The 24831-nt window shown below is 36.0% G+C and overlaps 1 protein-coding gene and 1 long non-coding RNA gene across 2 annotated transcripts; both read right to left on the bottom strand.

Annotated features, from left to right (window-relative positions):
• Positions 1–4400: 4400 nt before the first annotated feature.
• Positions 4401–9633, bottom strand: LOC145047615 (lon protease homolog 1, mitochondrial-like). Its single transcript, XM_078995918.1, has 18 exons — positions 9176–9633; positions 8646–8894; positions 8432–8539; positions 8197–8319; positions 7979–8077; positions 7813–7878; positions 7642–7728; positions 7458–7497; positions 7209–7380; positions 7005–7129; positions 6790–6920; positions 6602–6706; positions 6389–6502; positions 6138–6305; positions 5950–6051; positions 5496–5681; positions 4922–5413; positions 4401–4836 (listed from the first exon to the last, which is right to left on the bottom strand). Exons 1-18 carry the CDS (start codon positions 9467–9469, stop codon positions 4657–4659), a joined length of 2841 nt encoding a protein of 946 aa, XP_078852044.1. The 5' UTR covers positions 9470–9633; the 3' UTR covers positions 4401–4656.
• Positions 9634–21147: 11514 nt separating this feature from the next.
• On the bottom strand, positions 21148–22166 carry LOC145047617 (uncharacterized). The gene is made up of 2 exons (XR_013682296.1): positions 21778–22166; positions 21148–21662 (listed from the first exon to the last, which is right to left on the bottom strand). It is a non-coding gene; the product is annotated as an uncharacterized LOC145047617 (long non-coding RNA).
• Between the last annotated feature and the right edge of the window lie 2665 nt (positions 22167–24831).

A 24831-nucleotide genomic window follows, 5' to 3' on the forward strand; every position in this document is an offset into this window, starting at 1 on the left:
CCCCAAGACGAGTCTCAACCCCTTGTGTCAACTGGGAACATAACTCACGTTCCGAAATCCAAAGATTTACACTTGAATTTTATCCAAAAATAATTGCTTCTACAGCGACCTTCCACTAAACTGAGATATAAAATTCCCAATCCACCACTGAGACTGACAGTCTCACACCTGCTCCAACCACCAGGCTCCTACTATGAGTCTAATTAGTAAAGGCTACCCTAGCCTAAAAATAACACGAAAACCAATTATTGGCCACATAGTTATTCTACTCTAAACATAATCCAATACCTTGCTCCAACCGATCTCTATCGAGTCTCATCTACACTATCATAATCATACGAGCCTCGTCCACAGGTCTCATCCAACTTTCACCTCTAAATAAGGTCTTAATCTATAAAGTTGCCAACTTTATTCCTCTGCATGTCTGAATAGGACCCAAATCCATTTTTATCCATCTAAACTTATAATATGAACATCAACTTAAGCATGATTCATCAAAACCCATAAAGATAATATTTTTATGGTTCCTAATAACTCCATAATGGATAAAGTTTCCAACTTTATACATTAGAATGGTCCGACCAACCAAGATCTAGTCTTTAAGTCTCAAATGGACCAAAAATGCATCTTTTCCAACTTAATCTATTAAGTCCAAGTCTCAAGCTTTTAGATTTGAATCAATATAATATTTAGATGGATAAAGTTTCTAACTTTATCCATAACAAGGTCAAAAACTTTCAAGATCTAAACTTTATGCACTAAAGTAACCAAAAACTCATAACACCCAAAATTAGCTAGATCTAACAATTTCATCATCAAGATTCAAACTTTATACCTCCAGAAGAAAGATCAATGTGAACAAGGTCTGGAACTACAAGCTCCAATCCAACCAACGCTTCTTCAATGAGTTCCTTCACCTCTAAGGTGCACTAAGAACACTCTAAAGCACTTAAAACACCTTCTTTTCTGCTCATAAGGCTCAAACTAGGGTTTGGGTTTCAAGGGAGGATGTTGGAGAGGTGGAGGCTGAGAATGGAGTGAGTTTAGGGAAGTTAAGGAGCTTAAATAGGGCTAAAACGACGAAAATAGGGTTTGGGGCACTGATGGCGTACACCCAGCATACTAGGGATACCCTAGTACGCCCAACGTACGCAGCTAACCCAAAAATCATCATAACTGCAAACAGTTATAACTTCTTCATTTCAACGATCCTTATATCCACAGAAAGGTAATGAGAAACTCTACAACTTTATCAACTCTCATTTTCCTTAAAACTTTCTGAATTTAAATCTAAAATTCATAAAAGGCCCGAACTATCACTTTACGATTATACCCTTGGGCTCCAAAAGCACCAACCGAACTCTCGAATCACCTAATCTTTATTACCCACATCCAAAGGGGTATAAGTCTCTCTTTCCCCTAAGGCCCGATGTAACGATCGTTTCCGAGGTATATATTTATTTAATTCTTCAGTGTATTTTGGGCTATAATTGAATTGTTCTTGAGAGTGGGCCTTTTATTTTTTGGGCCGAAGTGTAAGCAGCCCATAAGCCGTACGCGGGGCGTACTGCTTAAATGAAACGCTGGGAGGTTGAGCATACGCGCAGCGTACTTTATGGTACGCCCAGCGTACGCGACCAGGTGGAAAACCCTAATTTTAAGGGTTGAGGCGTATTTAAACCCCATTATAGCCTCCCATTTGGCCTCCTCACTTATCATTCACTCTAGAGAAACCCTAGTTCGCCCCCTTTGCTCCTTGCTTGTGTGTGTTTGATCTTTGAGCTTATTTTTGTGAAGAAGGAGAAGAAGAGAAGTGGAAGAAGAAGAACTTGAGCACCTTGAGCTCATAGATCTGGGATCATTCCTTCATTTGGCATTCAAAAGAGGTATAAAGCTTCCAACTTTCCTCTTGTAAGTTTAGATCTAGGATTTTTTGGAAGTTTGGACCTTTTAGGTCCAAAGGAAGGACCTTTATCTTGCAACTTCATTTTTTGAGCTTGGGATTGCTATCCTTGAAGCTCAAGTGTCCCCATAACAGTAAAGTTTTGATCTTTGTGGCTTATATGGAACCATGCATGAGATCTAGTTAGCTTTATGGAAGTAGAATGTTATTTGTGGAAGTTTGAGCCTTTATGAGACTTGTAAGCCATCAAGTAAGCAACTTTATGGCTTAAGTCATGGAATAAGCTTAGGATTTGGAGTTGTAGCTTCTGGATCGGATTATTAAGCACTTAATGAGATGTTGGCTTAACAGAGCTGTACGTTGGGCGTACAAGGAAGTGCGCACCGCGTACAAGCCAGCAACCAATATGCTCAGCGTACCTTGGTGTACGCCTCGCGTACGCTGCCAGTTTGGGCTTCGAGTGTTGGGCCTCGGTGTGGGAAGGGTTTTAGGCTTAGGGTCCTTGGGCCTTTATGGCCCATCAGAAGTCAGTTGCTAAGGACCAAGGATTTAGTATTGGGCTTGAGTAAGGCCCAATAAAAGAGTTCTAGGCCCAATATAGCAAATTGGGCCATTAGTGGGCCTATAGTGGGGCCATGGATGGACTTAGAAGGAATTAAGGTTTTGGGCCATGTTTGTGATCCACACCATAGTAGGGGTAAAATGGTCATTTTATCCATAAAGGAATCCCTATTCTGATTTAGTATTTTATTTCCCATGATAGCTGGGAAGCAGCCAGAGTAGCAGTCAGGGATTTCTCATTCAGGAGTTCAACATTCAGCATTACGAGGTGAGTTTCCTCCCAGTAGGAACGGGTCTAAGGCCATAATGTCGGCCCGTTTAATTAATAGTAGTTTCCGGACCTCGGTCCGATGCAGTAGTTAGAATGTTTGATGCCTTCGTGGCTCAGATAGTATTTATGTGTTATGTATTCCGGGCTACAACCCGATGCAATATGCAGTTTATGTGTTCATGCTAGTTGATATGTTTATGCTATGCTATGTTATGCTCAGTTAGTTTCCGAACTTCGGTCCGATGCAGTTAGTTCCGGACTTCGATCCGATGCAGGGGATAGGGTCCCAGACAGTTCCGGACTTCGGTCCAATGCAGTTAGTCCCGGACTTCGGTCCGATGTAGAGGGCAAGGCCCTGGTTAGTTCCGGACTTCGGTCCGATGCAGTGGGCAAGGCCCAGTATGTGTTATATGTTATTGTATGGTATGTGGTAGTTTGAGGGAGCTCACTAAGCTTTGTGCTTACAGTTTCAGTTTTGGTTTCAGGTACTTCCGCAAGTAAAAGGAAGAGTTCGGGTTGATGGCATCGCACACACTACAACTTTAGTTTGTCTTGGGAGTTGTTTTATTTTTTCATAGATGTGATTTGTTACAGTCTTGATACAGTTTTCTCGTAATACTTTGCTATGGTTTTGAGATATTGACGTATGAGTGTTATTTTATGATATTGACATGATGTTTTTAGTAATTATTAAACAAAAATTTTTGTGTCGTATTTTGGGATGTTACACCCGAAGCCTTATGATAACTAGTCTTCTGGTCACGATCCCGAATTATGAAACGATTCAAAACAGGGTATTACAATAAGATGGAATACAAATGTTGTTTTGTTTTTTTCTTATACTTGTGTTATATATTTAATTTACCTGTGATCCATGAGCTCAGTCGCACAACGCACAACCTGGCATGTTCCGCCGCCTTGGCCAGGGGTGTGACAAAAATGGTACAAAATTTTGTTGACTTTCATTTATTTCTAGATTTTTATAATCACCATTATATAAAATATAAATTCAATATATATATATATATATATATATATATATATATATATATATATATATATATATATATATATATTGTGGTTATTTGGTTTTTATGGTGCGGTTATACGGATTAAAACCGAACCGCACCACAATTTGCGTTTTTTTTAATTAAAACCGCACCATTGGTTTTATGTTTGGTTTCACTTTTTCAGTATCGGTTTTTCGGTTATTTTGTTGTTTTTTGGTTTTCCGTTCGGTTTTTTTTCACGCCTAGATAAAACCAAAAAAAACTTTAAGAGGGGTAGATGGGATGATTTTATTTTTTACTATTTCTTTTAATTAAAATAGTTTAAAGAATATGTAAAATAAATTGAAAATTGGTATAATTTTTTTTTATATAGGCAAAGGACTAATCACGATAGAAATTGAAACCACTCAGACCTTCTATAAAACTGAAAAAATTAGGACCTAAACTTGATATTCTAAGAAACACAATGACTATTTATAAAGATTAGTCTTTTCTTTAAATAATACATATAGGAATTGGTAGTTATTTGATTCTCTTGCCATAACGAAGTTTAATAAGTCATTCATTGATCATATTTTTATTTGATTCTCTATCATTGGTTGGTCTTAGTTGCACATAAGGTCTCATTAATCTGTTAAAGAGAGATGCGATATAATTAAAGACACAACGAACTTGATAAGATGAACTCAGGGAACCACATTATTTAGCATCCTCATTGAATGCCATCATCATGCATGTTAGTGATGTTACAATTGTAATAATGTAACATTCAAAAAATTGAAGTGCACCAAATACAATAGAACAAGTATATGCAAAAAAAAAAGAAAAAAAAGTCGGGTCAGATAGAGGTCTGTATGCGGGGGATTGGAAAGATAAATAAATCATCACCAAAATGATATATGATTGGTTCCCTATTTTTCTTGGGTGTGATGAAAAGCCAAATCGTATATCTGATTGTAATCATCCACAAAATGGACATCAAGTCCTTCCTTCACATTGGGTGCCAGCTCATCAAAGTCTCGTTTATTAGCCAGAGGAAATATTATAGTTTTCACACCACTACGTCTTGCAGCTATCGTCTTCTCCTTCACCTAAAAAAATAAGCCGCGTCTCCATTAAGCAAAAAAAAAAAAAAAAAAAAAAATCAATATTAGTAATTTATTTACGCATACGTACCCCACCAATTGGAAGGACTCTTCCTGTAAGAGTAACTTCCCCAGTCATTGCAAGGTCCTTCTTAACATTCATGTTCATTGCAAGAGACAGCATGGAAGTGATCATGGTGCAGCCAGCACTAGGTCCATCTTTAGGTGTAGCACCAGCAGGGACATGTAAATGAAGCTTTGAATTTGCAAAAAAATTGTTCTCCTTGTCTTTTCCCGCTAATATTGCTCGGGCAACAGTGTGGGCAATCTGGGCACTTTCCTTCATCACATCACCAAGCTGCCCGGTTAGATTCAGGGCAGCTTTTCCGTCACCTTGTTCGATCGTGGTGGTTTCTATGTAAAGGGTGGACCCACCCATTGCGGTCCATGCAAGGCCCATGACGACTCCCAGTGGGGTCTGGTCGTACATGCGTTCTGCATGGAAAACCGGTTTTCCCACATAGTCTGCAAGGTTATCTTCATTCACCCAAACTTTATCTATTGTAATTGTTGCTTCCGTATCCTGGAATACGAATAATCACAAAATCAGAAATGTACTTTCAAAGTATGAAGGAGAGTGGAAGTAGGATGATAGAATTGGTTACCTTTAAAGCAGAAGCCCCATCAGCAAGAGTAGTTGAATCATTTATGTTAACAACTTCAGCTTCTTCTGTAGTAGTATCATCATTGCTCTCGTTTGATTCGGTTGCACTCTCGATTTGCTTATCAGATGAAGTTTCACTTGATTCCGGCTCCTTTTGTACTCCTTGTCGGACTAGTTGCAAAGCAATCTACAAGAAATAGAAATGTACTTTCATTTATTTGTGTGCATTGTACTTTTAAGTTTTTTTTTTCTTATCAAGACATTGTTCAATGAAAAGTAGTATATCCAATTATAGCTTGTGAAAATTGGTTGGTATTTAGATGATATTGCTATAATTGGGTGGATAATTCAAACTACAATGCTGTAAATGTAATAGGAAAAATGAAATAAAATAATGAAAGTAAGTTGCTATTTCACACTTTTGAAACATTAAAATGATCAAATATGAAGTCAACCTTGCGGTAAATTTTCTCGATTTGTTTCTGGAGATTTCGAACCCCTGCTTCTCTGCAGTAATTTTCTATCAAGGAAAGAAGAGCTGCATCTGTTACTTCAACCTGAAATATTTTCAAATTGAGATCAGTTATTCATTATCAATTTATATTACTATCTTTTTTTTTTTTTTTTTGAGAGAGAGAGAGACCTGTTGAGGCTTGATGCCACAAGCATCACGGGTTGTCTTCTCCAAATAATCACGGGCAATATGCATTTTTTCATCAGTAATGTAACCAGCAATGGGAATTATCTCCATTCTATCCAAGAGTGGATTGGGTATAGTTTCCACCACATTTGCTGTACATACAAACAAAACCTGCACCATATATATTTCACAGTCCAATTACAATTTATAGGAATGCTTAACTAACTGATTAATTGCTAAATGAAGACACTAACCTTTGACAAGTCAATTGGAACATCAAGGTAATGATCTAAGAAATTTGCATTCTGCTCTGGATCAAGCAGCTCCAACATAGCACTTGCAGGATCACCTGCATGTCCCCTACCCAACTGCACCCAACATAACATGTAAAAAATTATCATCCCAGAGTTCTAAAAACCGTTTCCAAACGATTTTGAAACAATTTAAAACAAATGTAACATTTATACCTTGTCAATCTCATCAATGAGAACAAGAGGGTTTGCTGTTCCCACACTTTTCAGACACTGCACCATTTTCCCAGGCATTGCACCTATGTAAGTCCTCCTATGTCCCTGGTATAAAACAATCTCAAATGTTAATACAAAAGATTCCACTTCTAATAATCTCAATTGTATTAATGAAAACTCTTTTTGACCTTGATTTCAGCCACATCAGACAATCCACCAACAGAAAACCGATAAAACTTTCTGTTCAAAGCACGTGCAATCGAACGACCTATGCTGGTTTTACCCACTCCAGGTGGACCAGAAAGGCAGATGATTTTTCCTGCAACAAAAATAAATAAATAAATAATTTAAGTTTTGCATTTCACAGTTGAAGCATAGTTGAAAAAATAATAATAATAATAACCTTGTGATGTTCCTCTTAGTTTTCCCACTGCAATAAACTCCAGTATCCTCTCTTTAACATCAGTTAAACCGTAATGATCCTCATCAAGAATTTGTTGAGCTTGTGCAACGTTGAAATTCTCATCACTGAAGTTGGTTAAAAAAGTCAACTTTTACTTATAACTTATAACATAATTGGTCAAAAGCAGAAGGCTTGTTAACATACCTGTAGTTACCCCATGGTAAGGCAGTCAACCAATCAAGATAATTACGTGTAACATTGAATTCACTTGAACTGGCTTCTAAAAGTTGCAGTTTTTTCAATTCTTCTTCAATAACTTGCAGAACATGAGGTGGGATGTTATCCTTGTTTGGCTCAATTCTGTCTCTAAACTTATCTGTAGTACATAATTTCAAGATTATAAGTTATTTAGTTAAAAATAATATTCCATATAAACAAATAGAAGAAATTTACCAGTAAGTGCTGTTTTATCATCTGTCTCAAGCCCTAATTCCTGTAGAATGGTATCATGTATCATATTAAATTGTGAAAGCATACATAATCTCACAACACAAGACTAACATAAAATGAAGCATAAAGAACAATGATACTACAAGACAAATAAATGGAGAGACTAAGAATTAGTAACAGAAGCCACCTTTTTTATAGCCTTATACTGCTCATTTAACAAGTAACGGCGTTGTTCGGTGCTTATTTTCTCTTCAATAGCTTTTGCTATGGATTCCTAAAAGTAAAACAAAAAAATGGTATCAAGAAATAAATAACTTCTTAAAAGAAATATATAAGTAAAATTGCTACCAGGACTTACTTGAATCCTATGTATCTCCATTTCTTTCTTTAATAACTCAAGACTAAGTCTCAACCGGTTGTAAACCTAGATTGAATATAATGTAAAAATGAGAAAAAAATATCTGAGAAACTTACTCAGGCAAAAAGAAGCAGAAAACCTTTATGGAACATTAAATGTGACTTACATCCAGCTCTTCAAGCACTTGCTGGCATTGTACTTTGTTTGAACCAGATATTGCAGCACCAAAGTCAGCTAATCTTGAATAATTAAAATCACCCATATGCTGCAGAAAATAAGCAATTCAACCAAAAATAAAAAACAAAGAAAGAAAAAAGTTAATTCAGAAATATAGTTATTGTTCTCAATAATTAGTGCAACTATTAAAAAAAGTCAGCTAATAACCTGAGTGTAAGTTTGAGCATGATCCCTCCAAAGAGAACTTGTCTTGAGAACATCTCTAAGGGTTGATATCACTTCAAATGAAGTTGCCTTTATGACATCATCATCTTTGCTGTATGGTAAATCCTGGAATACAGAGAAAATCCTTATTCAAGTTTCACCAAAGAGTATGATAATGATGAAATTAGATTCCAACTTATTGCATCTCCATATATTTTAGGATATGATGTGATGTTACCTTGATATGATCCACTTGGACAGTAAGGGGATCTTCACTGACCATCTCTGTTATCCTAAGCCGCCTATGACCAATAAGAACAACCTGCTCTCCTTGGATGCTTGTGATCTAATTAGAAGAATCAAATGTTGGTTGATAACTGGTGTTATAAGTTATTTAAAATCTCAACAAGTTTAGAATAATAGATTAACAATAGTTCCATCACAACAAATACCTGAGCAAGTGTACCAACTTCATGGAGGCGATTAAGTAAGTCTTTGCCTTTTAGTGCATATATGTTCTTCTCTGTATCTGAACCTGTGGCCTCAGATCCTGGATCATCTTTTACAAGAAATGCACCAGCATAAGGAGCCTGTCGTTTCCTACTCTCTACCAATGCTGCTAGTAGTTTAGGATCCTTAACATATATTGGCATATAAAATCCTGGAAACAAGGGTCTGTGTGACAATGGCAATGCTAATACCTGCAAATAGAAAAGGAAGATGAAAGATTCAGTTTTTTGGAACATTGAAAATGGTTTCAATTTTATTTATGGACAGGTATGGCTCCAAATGTAACAGATCGAATAGGCATATACACACGACATCCATTAAGGTCATCACTTTGGCAACTGATATGATCAATCACAACCCAACTAGCAGTCAAACAAACATTACCAATATCTCAAGCAGAAATGCATCTCTAATTTTGCAAATGAAATAAATCTAGTAGAGAAAAACATGAGCAAGTCGATTAGGGGATAACCGTGAGAAAGTCATCTGGTTTTTTGATAGATGTGGGAACAATTGCCGCTGTAGATTTGGACTCGACTTCTTCAATGGCGGATACGGGCCCGGGACCAGATCCATCACTCGAATCCGAACAGAAAAACACTCTTTGAAACAACTTAGGGTTTTTATCCGCTAGAGCAGAGCGCAGCACGCCATTAAAAGATGAAGTCAATTTGGTTACATGGCGTGAATTATACTGTAAACACGAAGCTCCTGTGGTAAATCGAGCTTGTTGTAAGCACGAAGAAGACCTTAAAGCCTTCAACATGTGGACTTGATTGAATCGATGGTGAAGAAATTGGAATTCCGTGATGGTTGTCGCTTTGCCCCGGTTATTTACCAAAGCTAATGTGAAAATTGGGCAGAGTGAACGACCGCCATTGACGACGAGCTTGAAGAACAAGAAACTATACTATTAACATTTGACTTGTTCGGCCTAAAGCCCTCCATAAACCCCCCACTCCTTTCGACGTCTCGGTTACCAAACTTCCGTTAGTTTTGTCGAAATCACAAAATTGTACTAGTTGACTATGTGATTTTATTAAAGGGCTACAAATTAAAAAAAAAAAAAAAAAAAAAAAAAAAAAGGTCAATTTTTAAATTTAGTCATAAAATTAGATTTTTTCGGCTACAGACATAAACTCCGTGGAACCATGAAATCTCCGCGAAGAGGGGTTAATTTCGTAATTTCAACCCATTTTTCTGACAAAATCGACGGGTCCTCTTTTGGTCCCCACTGGTCCCCGTTTGGGTTCGTGACTCCGCATCGGCTCGCGTAGTCAATCATCGAAGACTTCAAATCCGGCAACAACTTCAACTCTGGCGGAATACTCAAACAACTTCAACTCCGACGAAATACTCAGGCGAAATCGAGTATAAAGCACTTGAAATCCGTCACCGATGGACCACGATATCCCCGATGTTATGCCCGGTAGATACGGTTCCCGGGTATTTCTCACATTCTCATCTAATAATTAATGTCGAAAATGTCGAATATTATTCAAATTAGAGGAAAACCCATTTTATTACATTGAATATGTGTACACTTTTAGAATTTTTAGGTTTACAAATCACAGTGACGAATTTTGGGATGATCCATTCCGCGGAGGGAGATGTCAGTCCACAGAGGGTGCACCGCGGAATGTTATAAACGAAAAAATGCATGTCTCCGCGGAGGCTATAGGTCATTCCGCAGAGAGGCCTCCGCAGAATGATATAAAAATTGGTTTTTGGAAGTAATTTTGTGTATTTAGTTATATATAAAAGTATGTTGTTATTTATTTCATAAATCGAATTAGAAAAGTAATTTTGGAAGCTTGTTTTTTATTTTCAATTAGTAATGTTTTAAATGAAATAAGATTTTTTTTGTTGTGTAGCACAAAGATCTCAATCAAAAAGCGGATTTAACTTTGAAAGGTGTGGTGGGGACTATCATTAAAGACTATTTTTTCGTGTCTAACACAATCACAACGAGTATTATTCGAAGCTTTCCCCTTTGGAATATTCTTAGGGATGCATATCCCACATGGTGATCCCTTATTTATGCATATGATGATGTTGCATGAAGTAATGAGTCAAAAAATATTTGAAATGGGGAGGTTTTTGTTTGATATAGAGGGGATCCAGTTGAATTTTGGTGAAACTGAATATATTCTCATTTGTGGTTTAAAAGTTGGTCCTTATATGGATTTACTCCATGACGAAAAGGGTCAGTCATATTCAAATCTTCGTGCTCGCTTGTTCCCTGATATTCTTGATGCACGTTTGCGGCTGAAAGATTTAGAAGACTTGATTATGTCCCCGAATTATTTGGCACTACAAGATGAAGATGTTGTGATGCTTATCCAACTTGTTTTTATATTGAAGGGTCTACATGGACGGGACGTTAAAACGGGCATTCCAACAGTAGTATACAAGCTTGCTGATAATATAGATGATTGGAACAAGTATTACATTTAAAACATGCATTTCCGCAGTAGTATGCAATGCACTGATTATAATAAATAAATTGGAAATTGCAGGTTTTCATGGGGTACGTATTTATGTAAATATACTTCGCGTATGATGCGTGGAATGTTTAAGAAAATAGAAGATTTTAGAGTATTGAAGCAGGCCAATCCCGAATCGAAGAAAGTACACAAGTATACCGTTCCCGGTTTTATGCTTCCGTTTTAGGTTACTTTCTAATGCATTTAAATAGTTATCATTGTTTAGTTTTTTATATTATAAAATTTTGAACTTCGTTTTGTATTATATAATAAGTTTGCAACATGACTTTTATAGTATAATAGAACGATACTTACATTTTTTTTTCATAGATATGGATTTTGGAGACGTTCCCAAAGGCAATCAAGTTTTATATACGCATGCCAACAGAATTGTCACGGGTGAGGGCGTGGAGAAGTAAAACATCGTTATCTTGGGTTAAATGGTGTCGAATAATGAACGTGTCTGTGGTATGGTTTTTATATTAACAGTCATCTATATTTACAAATTCCAATGTATTTTCATGTTAAACTAACAATCTGATTTTTACAGTCTAACAACCAACATATTAATGTCATGGCAACCCCGGAGGAGTTGATGTTTTCGTTTTATGCTCGTTATGTCAATTGGACTCTTAACCCTGTAGAGTCTCCCCCACGACAACATAGTCGTGTCTGAAAATAGTCCACCTCATGTTGCCTCGCCCGCTCGAAGAAGGATGTACAAGTCCGAAATAGAAACATGTTCGACTGAATCTGCCACAAATACTTCATCCTCGCAACATCTTGAAATAGAAACACGTTATATGTCAAACGACACATCAAGATTGATAAAGAAGAAGAAGACAAGCACAAAGGCATTAGTGAAGCGTTTACTAGGCGGTGTGGCTGACTTAAGTTCTAAAGTAGACTGTGTATTACAGAACAAGAGATGAACTAGACACAAATGTTGAACCAGACAGAGGGTAAGAGGTGGAGGAGGAGGAAGAGATGATAAATGAAAAGGAGGAAGAAAAATATTACCATGATACACATTTTGACTATGATGATATAGGTACTCATGGTTTGGAGGGGGAATTTGGGCCTACACCTACGCATGTTGAGCCGTCATCGGACGTGGGTGAACATCACACAAAAGAAATGACTCCTATTGTTAGGCTGCAATGAAAGATGGGTGTTCCATGGTATCATCGGACTCCGTTCACAGTGGTACAAAGCTCATATTTTTAATTTGCTGTATTTTTAAAATATTAACGTATTGATAATTATTTAACATGTTAATTTTTTAGTTGCAATCCACACTAAAATTGAAGAAAATCACCAAAGCAAAGAAAAAAAAGTGGTGAAGAGTCCTGAAAAAACAAATGAAGACATTGTGAATGAAGAGAGTAATGATGTTTCAAATCATCTCCTGCTCGACAGTGTTGAAGCTGCCAGTGTGTTGAGTTTTTAGAAAGAATGGAATAGGATCTCTTCCAACCTAAACACCAAACATAGGGTGCATATGCTCACATTGGATGTGGAGTTTTGGTCGAGGCTACGTGTAGTTATTGACGCTGAGTGGTTATTTTCTTAGGTAACATTCGTTAAATATAATTTTTAACTATATTTTTAGACGATAATTTATATAAAAACTGTAATATTTGTATCTTAAAATGTACATCATATTGCGATATGTAGTGACTTGCTCATGGAAAGACGGTCGGCGAACGCAAGGTGGACGATATTCCCTCGAGAACTTAATTTGCAAAACGGAAAAACATTTCTTTCTTAGGAATATAGCAAATGGTGTCGGAGGCCATCCTAAATGGAAGGATGTGGATATGGTTAGTTAAGTTTATTAATTATCTATTTTATATAGGAACTGAATTAATGACTACTAAATTTGTTTTTGTTTGCAGGTTCTACTAGATTATGACCCGCATAAAACGCGGGTAACATATAAAAAATACATATCAAAATATAAAAAGTTGGCACAATAATTAAAGAAAGTAATAGAAATAGAAGTAGTTTTAGTGGTAACATTGAAAAAAACAATGAAATGTTTGAATATCTATAACCGATGAAGGATCTCTCTGTAAACAACTTTTTTTTGTTTTATTAGTTGGATGACATTGTCACATATGAGTACCTTCAATATGATATCTTTTTAATTTATACTCTTCTTAGGTTTGGGAACCAATGCCGGTTGTCTTTTTTCTTTCTTATTGATGTATCAATTAATGCAATACAAATTGGTGCTACATTTGGAGCTTTTAGTGCTATTAGTCGATTTGTTAATCATCTTCCAGCAAGTTCATGTTTTTTCAAAAAAATTACAATTTTTTATATTTTCTTCGAGTTAATGTTTTATTGATTTGTAATAATAATAATATGATTGGTGTAGGAGGGTCCTCAAACTCTTATGAGTATTACATTTGACTCATCGCAACATGTTATATTTTTTTAAAATTAACCTTTCAAAAAGAATTATTCCTTCAAGCTCTTTTGCATTTTTTATTGCACCCATTGATTTTCTTAGTTCCAGACATATATGATATTTACAATACCCTCCTCTCTGATTTTATTGTTCAACTTTCTAAGGTGATGAAGTTACCAAAGACTGGTGTCGACGATCATTGGACATAAGCAAATAACATAAATGCTTTTTCAAGAATATTGTAAATAAATCTATTTCTAACTCAAGTTACGACAACACTCTTGTGTTTGTGTGTCGTGTGTTTATCATAACATTTATTAACGGTATTAGTATCAATTTATACATATTTCCAAATATAAGTCAATTTTAATCAATGGGCAAAATACTTATTTTTCTTGAGTTGACAAAAAACTTTAACCTGGAGAACACGAGTGTGACCTATATGAAAACTGTCAAATATCCTTTAGAATCTAAAATGTTATAAGTTGTTTTCGTAGTTGAATTATCTGTTATTTTTCATTTTCATTTAAGTTCTTTTTGGGATTAAACAAAAGAAAAAACAACATAATTTTGTTGTATGAAAAAAAAATTCGGAGTACAAGGCTACAATTGGTATAAAACCTTAAATGATAGCTCATAACATTGGCCTAACTCATCTAATTTTATATCAAACACTACAAGAACAAATAAAAGAATAAAAAAACAGTTGCAATGAAAACCTTGTTTTGTGTACCAATAAGTTGGCATAAAACTCAACAGTTCTTGAATATAAGAAGAGTCTACTCTTCAAAATTGAAATTACAAACTATAATAAGGAACCAGTTTATGTAGATGTGCAGTCCATAATCAAATCAAACCGTCCGAGTATACATGAAGGGCTAATTTTCTCATGGAGAGAATGTCAAAATCACCGATGAGAAATTCATTTGGTGGCAAGTTAAAAAGATTTTTGAATGTCGAATTCCTATAAGGTAATTTCATATTGAGCTGTCAAGAAGTTAGAATAATTCGTATAGATGTGCAGTCCATAATCAATACTCCTATAATGCAAAAGTTCAAAGATTTTACAAAAAAATGAAAATAAAACGCCCTAAAAAATAAGTGTAAAAGGGTCATTTACCAAACTTTAGATGGCTGCAAAAAAGAAATGCTCTTTGTTCATACTTACTTCACACATACATCATTTTAATAATGTAAATCTCAATTTACCTATAAGGAAATTAAAAATAAATAAATAAGCCAAACTTGAGATCCTTTTTGACAACATATGCATCCGACTTAACTATATTGGATCTTGGAAAACAAATGTATTGGTTAATGCAAGTGAAGGATGTGGAATTGATTTTCCAACATCCATTTTTGGGTAACATCCACTTTCATATCCCTTTTACACATACTTCGGCTCTCATCATGTCCGATTCTTGCTTCTGTTAAAAAATACAAAGTTATACAACCATATAAATCAGATAAGAATTGCACTTTTATAAAGCATACATATTATGGAATAAGGTTAGAACACGTTTGGTCTTCAAATGTATGAATTTTAAGAATGACCTAACTACAAAGATTCCCAAGTATAGTGTCTCACGCTTGGTTTTTTATTCCAGTGAAGGGGATTGTATCCCATTATCTCGATGGTATATTATCTAAGAAAGTAAGAAATAAGGCCAAATGGAACTTGATGACAAAACACCATTCTTTCGTTGGTTATATTGAAAAATATATAAATTTTAAAAATTCTTAGAAGTGGATATATTTTGTTTTGATAATCAACCTTTTATACATAAAAATCCCAAATCTTCCTGATAATAAACTTTGATAGTACACAGTCATTACAATTTTTTTTTGTCTCAATAGCTTAAGCATCTAATAACGGCTTAATGATATGAATATAAAATAAAGAACTACATACAATACATACCTAATAACCTCAAATGCTCCATAGCTTCAAATATTTTTCTCACACTTCTTCTCTCAACTTTTACATATTGACGACATGTCTCCAATGAGTTGAAGCGCTTCAAGACTTATGAAATTGTTCTTAATCTGTAATGATAACATAACACTTTTTAATCTTAATCCAAATATAAATTCTATTCGAGTACCTAAAAAACTACATTATGGTGTCCCTGTTTTACAGTATTAGAAAAATAAATAAATAAATTCATACATTTTTTGCAACTTTTTCATAAATTGTATGAAAAGATCTATCAAAATTTTCATGGTCAAGGATTTAATCTCCCTCATCATAGTATATTAATGATTCATGATTCATTATTCATCCAAGCCAATTGCAAGGTTTCTAGGATGAGGATCAACATGAAAGAAATTTGTTGGTATCTACATAAAATAGGACAAATATATTAAAAAAACAGTAAAAAAATAAAAGCATTTTTTATTTTTTAATGAGCGTGTTCATCTGAGTGTTGGGCATCTTATTTTGGGAGTTTTTCGATACTCTTTTTTAGTCCAAAAGAAAAGTTCCATTTTATTTTAGAGGCAAAATTATAAAATTATTTGACCACTTCTATTTTTTATGATCATATAGATAAATGTTGACCGCTTTTTTATATTATTTTTACCAACTACTCAATCAATCTGAACTATGGATAACTCACCTAATATCTTTTGACGACAACTTCTTTGTATATTCTATTGTTTTCTACAACTAAAAGCAAATACAAAAAAGAGATATATTTAACTATCATATTACTTGTTCCATCACTAACCAACAAAAAAAATCTAGCAAGAAACATATTTGAAGATTGAATTGCTACCTGATGCAAATCGACTCCTTTTTTATTCCCTTTTTTGTCTATCTTCATCTGTTGATACCATAAAAATGGTATTTGCAAGATGGTGTTAGATGTTCTTGAGGTACTGAGTGAATGTCAGTTGACAAGAACAACACATATCATAATTGTGTTCAATAAAAACCCAAAATCAACATCAAGATAGCCCTAAAGAAAAAAGTAAGCACACAAAAGCTATATATATATATATATATATATATATATATATATATATATATATATAAAAACAGAAAATGGTGAAAAAAATGAGGGAAAAGAAGAAAACAGTAACAAAAATCGTATAAAATGCAAAGCAAGAGGTTGGAGTGGTGTAGAAAACAAACCTATGAATAAATAAAAAAGACGAACGTGTTAACTGTGTGTATGTCATCTTTCTAGTTTATGCAACAGATAGAAAGAGGGCCCCACTGTACTATTTACACATATCACAAGAGCCTGAGGTATCGGATGGATCAGCCAAATCTGAACATGAGGCAACGTCGGTGGTTGGATGTGGTGAATGATTATGATTGTGAAATCCTTTACCATCCATGGAATGCCAATTTGGTGGTCGATGCTCTTAGCCGCAAGGCATTCGTGACTCCGATCAAGGATATTTTTTTTAGGATGACCGTGATTACTCTACTTTTGGAGCAGATTTGAGAGACCCAGGTTGAGTCTATGAAGGAAGAGCTCCAGAAGAGTGAACGCATAGTGGGTTAGGTAACAGCCTTTGATTACGATAAGTGAGGGTTATTGACTATTCATTGGAGAGTGTGGGTTTCTGTATTGGGCTGGTGGGTGTCAGGTTTTGATGGAGGAGGCGCACAAATCGAGATTTTCCATTCATCTCGGGGCGAAGAAGATGTATAGAGATCTTCGTTCTGATTATTGGTGACCCTGTATGAAACGCAATGTAGTTTGGTACGTGGAGAGGTGCTTGCCTTGTAGGAAATTCAAGGCTGAGCATCAACGACCTTACGACAAGATGCAGCCGTTAGATATCCCCAATTGGAAATGGGAGGAGATTACCATGGATTTCATTACGAAGTTGCCCCGGATTACGCGCGGAGTATATTCGATTTGGGTCATCATTCGATTTGGGTCATCATTCAATTTGGGTCTCAGTTGCGGAAATGTTTAGTGGATGATTCCATGGTGGTTCCATTGGAGGATATTTAGGTGGATGACCGTCTGAATTATATCGATAGACTGGTGATGATTCTTGACCGGAAGACGAAAACCTTGAGGAACATGGTTGTTGAGTTAGTAAAAGTCCAGTGGCAGCATCACAAGGGTTCATAATGGACGTGGGAGCCGGAGGACGATATGAAGGAGCATTACCTGGAGTTATTTGGGGCAATGAACTTTGAGGATAAAGTTTGATTCAATTGGGGGAGAATTGTAACATTCGTAATTTGGTATGTTCCCCTTTTAGCCCCTTAATGCAAAATTACATGGAGTTATTTGGGGTAATGAGCCGAAGGACGGTTACTGTATTAGCTCTTTTTTGGATGTAGGATTCACCCACATACGCGGGGGGTACGTGGAGTACGCATGGTGTACGTGGTGCAGAGGAAAACCTTAATTTTTAGGGCTTGCACCATATTTAAGCAACTTATACCACCTTTAGACATTCTATTAATCAACTCCATCACCCTGTATCATAAGAATGAAACCCTAGTGCATTTTTGGTGAATTTTGAGCTTGAAAGTGAGATTTGGTGGTGTTTCTAGTGAAGAAGAAAAAAAAAATACTTGGTGGTTGCTTGGGAGTAGTATGGGCTTGTAGATCCAGGGTCATCTTCATCTTAGCAAGTTATTTGAGGTAAAAAGCTCCAATCTTGATGATTCTTTATGCTAGATCCTACTTAGGGCATTATTTATGCATTTTTGGGTTTTTTGCGCTAAAGTTGAGTTTTTAATCTACTCCAGAAGCCATATATGTTAGATCTTAGCTCTATGAAGGTCCCTTGTTCATGAAAATGTAAACTTTATGAGATATATTGGTCCATGCAAGTGTTAAGAGTCTTATTAAGCTTCTTTTTTAGTATTGCCCCCTATTAATCCATGCATGGGTGTAAAGTTGTCAACTTTATGTATTAAGTCGCCATTTAGAATTAGATCTGAGAGTTTAGCATGTTGGTTTAACCAATTAAGTGCTTAATGGGTTGTGTTGGTAATCTGGGGAGTACGCTGGGCGTACCCAGCTGGTACGCTGCACGTACTGGCCCCGGAAGGAGTACGCTAAGCATACAAGATGAGTACGCCCCACATACTCAGCAGATTGACCTTTAGTTTGGGCCATATTTTGGGCTTTTATGATTTGGGCCTTGTTGGGCTATTGGACTTCTAACTTTAGGCCATGGATAGACTATGGACTTTTTTGGGTTTAGGTCCATGATGATTTTTGGGTCAAATTTGGAATTTGGGCCTTATTGGGCCTTGTGATGACATTTAGGAATTTGGGCCTTTTGAGAAAATGGGTTGGGCCAATCAAGAAAAAGGGTAAAATGTTCTTTTACCTTGGATATTGGACAAGCAGCTTAGAGCCTTGATTATGGGTCGAGATTCAATTATTAGTAGGATATTATTTGATGATGTAAGCGCGAGGATTTTCCTGACTAGCAGACCGAGATTTATTTGAGAGATTTAACAGCTAGAGGTGAGTTTCCTCACCATGTTTAGCGGGTCGAAGGTACCAATGCCGGCCCAAGGTTTATTACATGTATGATGTTAGTTGTCTGCGTGACTCTTGCATGTATTATGTGTTTATATGTTTACAGGGTAGGGCCCGATGACTATCCTGTATGTTATTTACCTTTGTGATTATTGCATGTGTTTATATAATTATATGCTTATTTGTTCTATGTATACCAGGCGGGGCCCTATGTCAGGTGGGGTCTGATGACTGAAAAATCTGTTCTGAGCGGGGCGCGATGCTAAGCGGGACCCGATGACGGACGGTGTAACATCCCAAAAATACAGGCCAAAAATTCATTTTTAAATACGTCATTATAAAACCAACAGTGTAATAAAACATTTGTACTATCATGTCATGTCAAAACCAAAGTAGAAATAATTAAACATGTTATCATAAAACAACATCAGAGCGTAATCCCAAAGATCTCATGTGCGGAAAACTATAGTGTGATGCGCTGCGATCAAGCCGACTCCTTTCCTTTAAACGCGAAGTACCTGAAACCAAAACTGAAAACCGTAAGCACGAAGCTTAGTGAGTTCCCCCATCATACTACATACCATACGATCATATAACATACATATACTGTCAGGCATATCTGGGTGCCCGACCTACCCCTTCGGTCCTATCGACCGGATACTGCCTAGCATATCTGGGTGCTAGCCTCCCCTTCGGTCCTCTCGACCGGATACTGCCTAGCATACCTGGGTGCTGGGCTCCCCTTCGGTCCTCTCGATCGGATACTGCCTAGCATATCTGGGTGCTAGCCTCCCCTTCGGTCCTCTCGACCGGATGCTACCTAGCATACATGGGTGTTGGGCTCCCCTTCGGTCCTCTCGACCGGATACTGCCTAGCATATCTGGGTACTGGTCTCCCCTTCGGTCCTCTCGACCGGATACTGCCTAACATACCTGGGTACTGGCCTCCCCTTCGGTCCTCTCGACCGGATACTGCTTAGCATACCTGGGTGCTAGGCTCCCCTTCGGTCCTCTCGACCGGTAACTGTGGACTATTTCACCCCCTACTACCACTATCACATAACATCATATCATGCTAGCACATAAACATAACATATAGTAGCAAACATAGACAATTATCACAAAGACAATCATCTAACAACAACTCCTACTGGTGGGCCGGTATTGTGGCCGTAGACCCACCGCTACTAAAGGTAACTCACCTCACATTGCTGAAGTCCCGTAGACTCAACCCCGTACTACTGAAATCCTGCTGACTCAACCCCAGTTGTTGGATGACAGATTCACGATCTGTCAATATCAAAACATAACCCAATTAATAATTAGGTCCCACTACATAACCATGAACACTTACTTTGGATAATTACTACATTACCCCAAGCTTGGCTTATTCAAGCCCAAGGCCCAATCCGTAGGCCCAAAGTCAAATAGGAATCAATACCCCACATATGGCTCAGTTTTCCAAATTGGACCCAAGCCTATATATGGTCTTCTTCTAAGGCCCAACATTATATAATCATTAAGACCCAAACTATGGCTCATTTATGGCCCAGTTTTCCAAATTGGGCCCAAACCCCTTACACGGGCCTTACCCCAGGCCCATTAAATTATTCTAGTTCAATTGCTTGTTCTTGGATGGTCCATTATCATCTCAATCATTTAGGCCCAATAGAAAGGCCCAATAATAAACCCAAGAGAAATTAGGGTTTCACATATAATGACGATTAGGGTTACGTGTTTCTCACTTAACCCATTAAGGACTTAATCCATTAAATCCATCACTCTTCTAAATAAATCATATGGTGTGATTGGGCTTAATACACAGTTTAATATAAAATATTATAAATGTCTTGATTAAAAGTAAGGTGTCTAACCCCATATCAATTCAATGTCCCAACAGCTTGGGTAGACTTATTTCACCCTCACTCATTTGTTATAGGATATGTCTTAGATAAGCTCAATTACATATAATTGGCAATCTCCTCAACGTAAATCACATTTAAATGTCGCTAGCTAATATTACTCGGTCCGCATTGAATAACCATATTCATATAAGTACTTACACCAAACCTTAATTAAATAAACAATGTCTATATTAAGTATTCACATGATAAAAATATAATTAACCCAAAATAAGGCCTTGCTATTGCAAATCCAAATTCCAAGTCCAATACTAGATAGCTTCATCATCTAGCTAATTGGTTACCAGCCCAATAAACAATTCGTTATCCCACTAGAAATCGGGCCTAAGTATCCAAATAGAGGAGTTAAGGGAGCCGGTACCTACATCGCTCCCAACTTCGATGCCAAACAGCGCCTCCCTCCATGACCAATTCCACATTTCCACTCCAGTGGTAGCCTCACCTCCGGCGAAGCTCCCATTTCCTGCGCACAGTGATCGTTGGTTAGAAGCACTCAACAGTCTCCTTCATCGTCTCTAGAGAGGAACGGGGCTATCAAATCCATCTCCCGTTTCTTGATTCTTTGAAGGCGCCACCGTGATTTCCTCAAGAGCAAAACGAAGGTCAACACCCTACTAATCGTCATTGCCATTAATGGCTTTTAGCGCTGCCGTCGGCAATACAACTTGCCGGAAAATCATTAGACCAAAGGAACAAGATTAAAACCCATCAATCAACCTTTCTCTAATCGAAATCACCAATGAGATATAAGAAATAAAAAGGGGTGAATCAAGTCTTACCTAGTTTCACTTCTGAACATATGGGATTCATCGGAGACCCACGTAAATGTGGGAGAGTAACGCAACCATTAGAAGACGCCTCCCCATCGGGTTCACGGTGTCGAGCAGAGTGGGTGCTGAAGGATTGATTCCGTTCTCGCTAGTCTACCACCACCTCTTTCTCTCAACAAATACTCCAGTAAGAGCTCCAAAGGACGCCATAGCCTGGTGGCGGCAACCTCCTCATCTCCGAATTCCTCTTGGTCATGGAACTCGTTCACACCTCTCTCTCTTACTCCCTCTCTCCATCTCTCTTAACGCCTAAGGACATATATTCCCTTCATTCCATCTAAGGATTTGCTCCTTATAATCTGATGATGCGGGTGAGGCAACAAGAGCAGATACAGGTTCCTCCCTCACGCTCTGTCGTTTAACAGGGGACCAGATACTTAATTTCCACATATAGGCATAAATAGTCCCTGATGTTTGGTCACCTTACATGCTTAACCCTTTACCTAAAGTTCCATCCAAACTAAGATCCATAATTTACCCAAAAAGCCCTCCACTTTGAGGATCTTTTGCAAAACAAATTCAGAAATTACCCTTTAGCCCCTGAATAATCCAAATTATAACATTTGGCTTCCAAAACCAACATCTTAATGAATATTATGGATTTTAGGGCTACTATTCTTTCTTAATTAATTTTTTTATCTATTCATCTACTTAATAAACAGGGTGTTACAGACTGGGCCCATAATATGCTTAATGTCTATGGTATGTGGTATTTTGGGGAACTCATAAAACTTTGTGCTTCCAATTTTCTGTTTATGTTTCAGATACTTCTGGTTGAAAGGGAATAACCCGTGATGATTGTAGTGCACATACCACATCGCTCCACATTTTATATTACTCTGATGTATTTAGATGTTATTGATACAATTTGATTCACTATGGTTTTGATGATAGCCTTTTGGATAATAATTTAATAATTTAAAAATCGAAGTTTTTAGTCTTAATTTTTGGGACGTTACATTAGATATGCAAGATAATTTAGAAGACCCCGATTTATGAAGATCCCAACTTATGGGGAACTCAAACCATGGTTTGATAACCTTATTAATTTTCAAACTTGATTAAGTTTACTGTTTTGTAACCAAAGTGTTTTTCCAAAAATCATAAACTCTAGATTTATGAATATTTCTACAATGTTTTATCTTAAGCATGTTTTCAACTAGACCCTAGCGAGGGGTGTTACATAAAGAGGGTAAAGTGATATTTCCACAAACATTTAACCCTTCTTTTTACAAAGTTAGTAAAAAAAACTATATAAGAAATTAAAAATAAAAGGACCATATGTGTTAAAAAATTTAGGTAGGACTATATTTGGTATATTTTGTAAATCATAAGAACCATTTTGTGTGCGTGTTTTTTTTTTTTTTTTTTTTTTATTATTATTATTTTTTTTTTTATGTTCAACGATATTTGATATTCCGAAGTCCGAAGAGCTACATCTTTTAATTGTTATTGGAGATAATTTTTCTAGAAGTTATGATTCGACTATAAAATTTATTCAATAATTAAAGACATGATACTTGTACGGGCTTGGTCGATTACATATTTATTTATTGAAATGAGTTTTTATACCTCAAATGTTAGCAATTTAGACTAGTGATATGTTTGGGATTCGAGGCGCCTAATGGTATCTTTGCTATGTATTTGTATAGTGGAATTAACTTCATCATTGTACAATGTACATACATGTCATTTTGTGTATTTTGTAGAAATCGTATGTCTTAAGATGTAATTTGGCATAAAAAAATCCAAATTTAGGTGTGTTTCAAATTGATGAGCGATTAAATCATTAATGTATCACTTGCTACCGATGTCCTAACGACTAATGCGACTTCTCTCAGTGGTAATTATCAAAAACCATCTGAAAATCGTATTTAACTGCTATTTTGTACACTTATCCATTTGAGGAATCGAGGTGGAACTATAGGTACAAATAATGAGTGTACACATATGTTCCACGTTCTCTTAGAGACTATAATTTCACACATGTATTTATACGAATTTAATAAGGATTGCAATCATTCATGTAAAATATTCTTAAATTAATTTCATAAGCATTCATATGAAATATCATTGAATTAATTTCGTGTAATCTAAGCATTTATGTTTAAAATATAGTTAAAAAAAAAAAAAAAATTCTAACATCATTTTCTCAAAATCCAAATTCTAAATATCATAACCTTTATTAACCGTGATTTCTAACATAATCTTTAACCAAAATCAAACAACATATGTGAGTTTATATAATTCCATCAACCAATAAGTGTTTGGATTTGAATGTATGGTTTGATGTTACTCTATTAAAAATATATCTATTAAAATTATGTAGTTAAATTGTTAAATCGTAAGTAAAGTTAAAACTTATGATAGAAATAACTGATGTTCTGTTTTTATTAAATATAATTGTTTTTAAAAGAACTACAAGAAATTATAATATCTTATCTAATTATTTATATATCATAACCTTTTATTGTTACTTCCAATATTTTGATTAAAACATTTACGTTAAAAAATCTATCTAATTGTAATTATAATGTCTAATTTCATTATTTTTCTTATTAAAATGTAAAATTTAAGGGTTCTGCTTCATGTTTACAACGAGGATTAGTCGGTGAACAAAAATTAACCCTAAAACCCTCATCAGGAAACCTTCCCCGAGAAAAAAAAGTAATCGTTATATAAATAAGACAAAATTGCAAAAACGGTCCCTGTGGTATGCATTTTTTTGGGGTTTTAGTCCAAACCACAACTTTTTTGGATAGGTGATCCTTTTGAGGTAGTTTCGTTGCGTTTTTAGTCCCTCAGTAAATTGAAATGATTGTAATGCCCTTCTGATATATTTTTTTATGTTTTTTCTATTTACTTTAAATGAAAAAGAAAATAAATAATTATATTGGACCCACATACCCCCTCCTTCTCTTCTCTCTCTCTCTCTCTCTCTCTCTCTCTCTTTCTCTCTCTCTCTCTCTCTCTCTCTCTCTCCCTCTCTCTCTATTTCTCTCT

This window comes from Lactuca saligna, chromosome 5, assembly GCF_052625555.1.
Source record: "Lactuca saligna cultivar CGN05327 chromosome 5, ASM5262555v1, whole genome shotgun sequence".
NCBI classification, from domain to species: domain Eukaryota; kingdom Viridiplantae; phylum Streptophyta; class Magnoliopsida; order Asterales; family Asteraceae; genus Lactuca; species Lactuca saligna.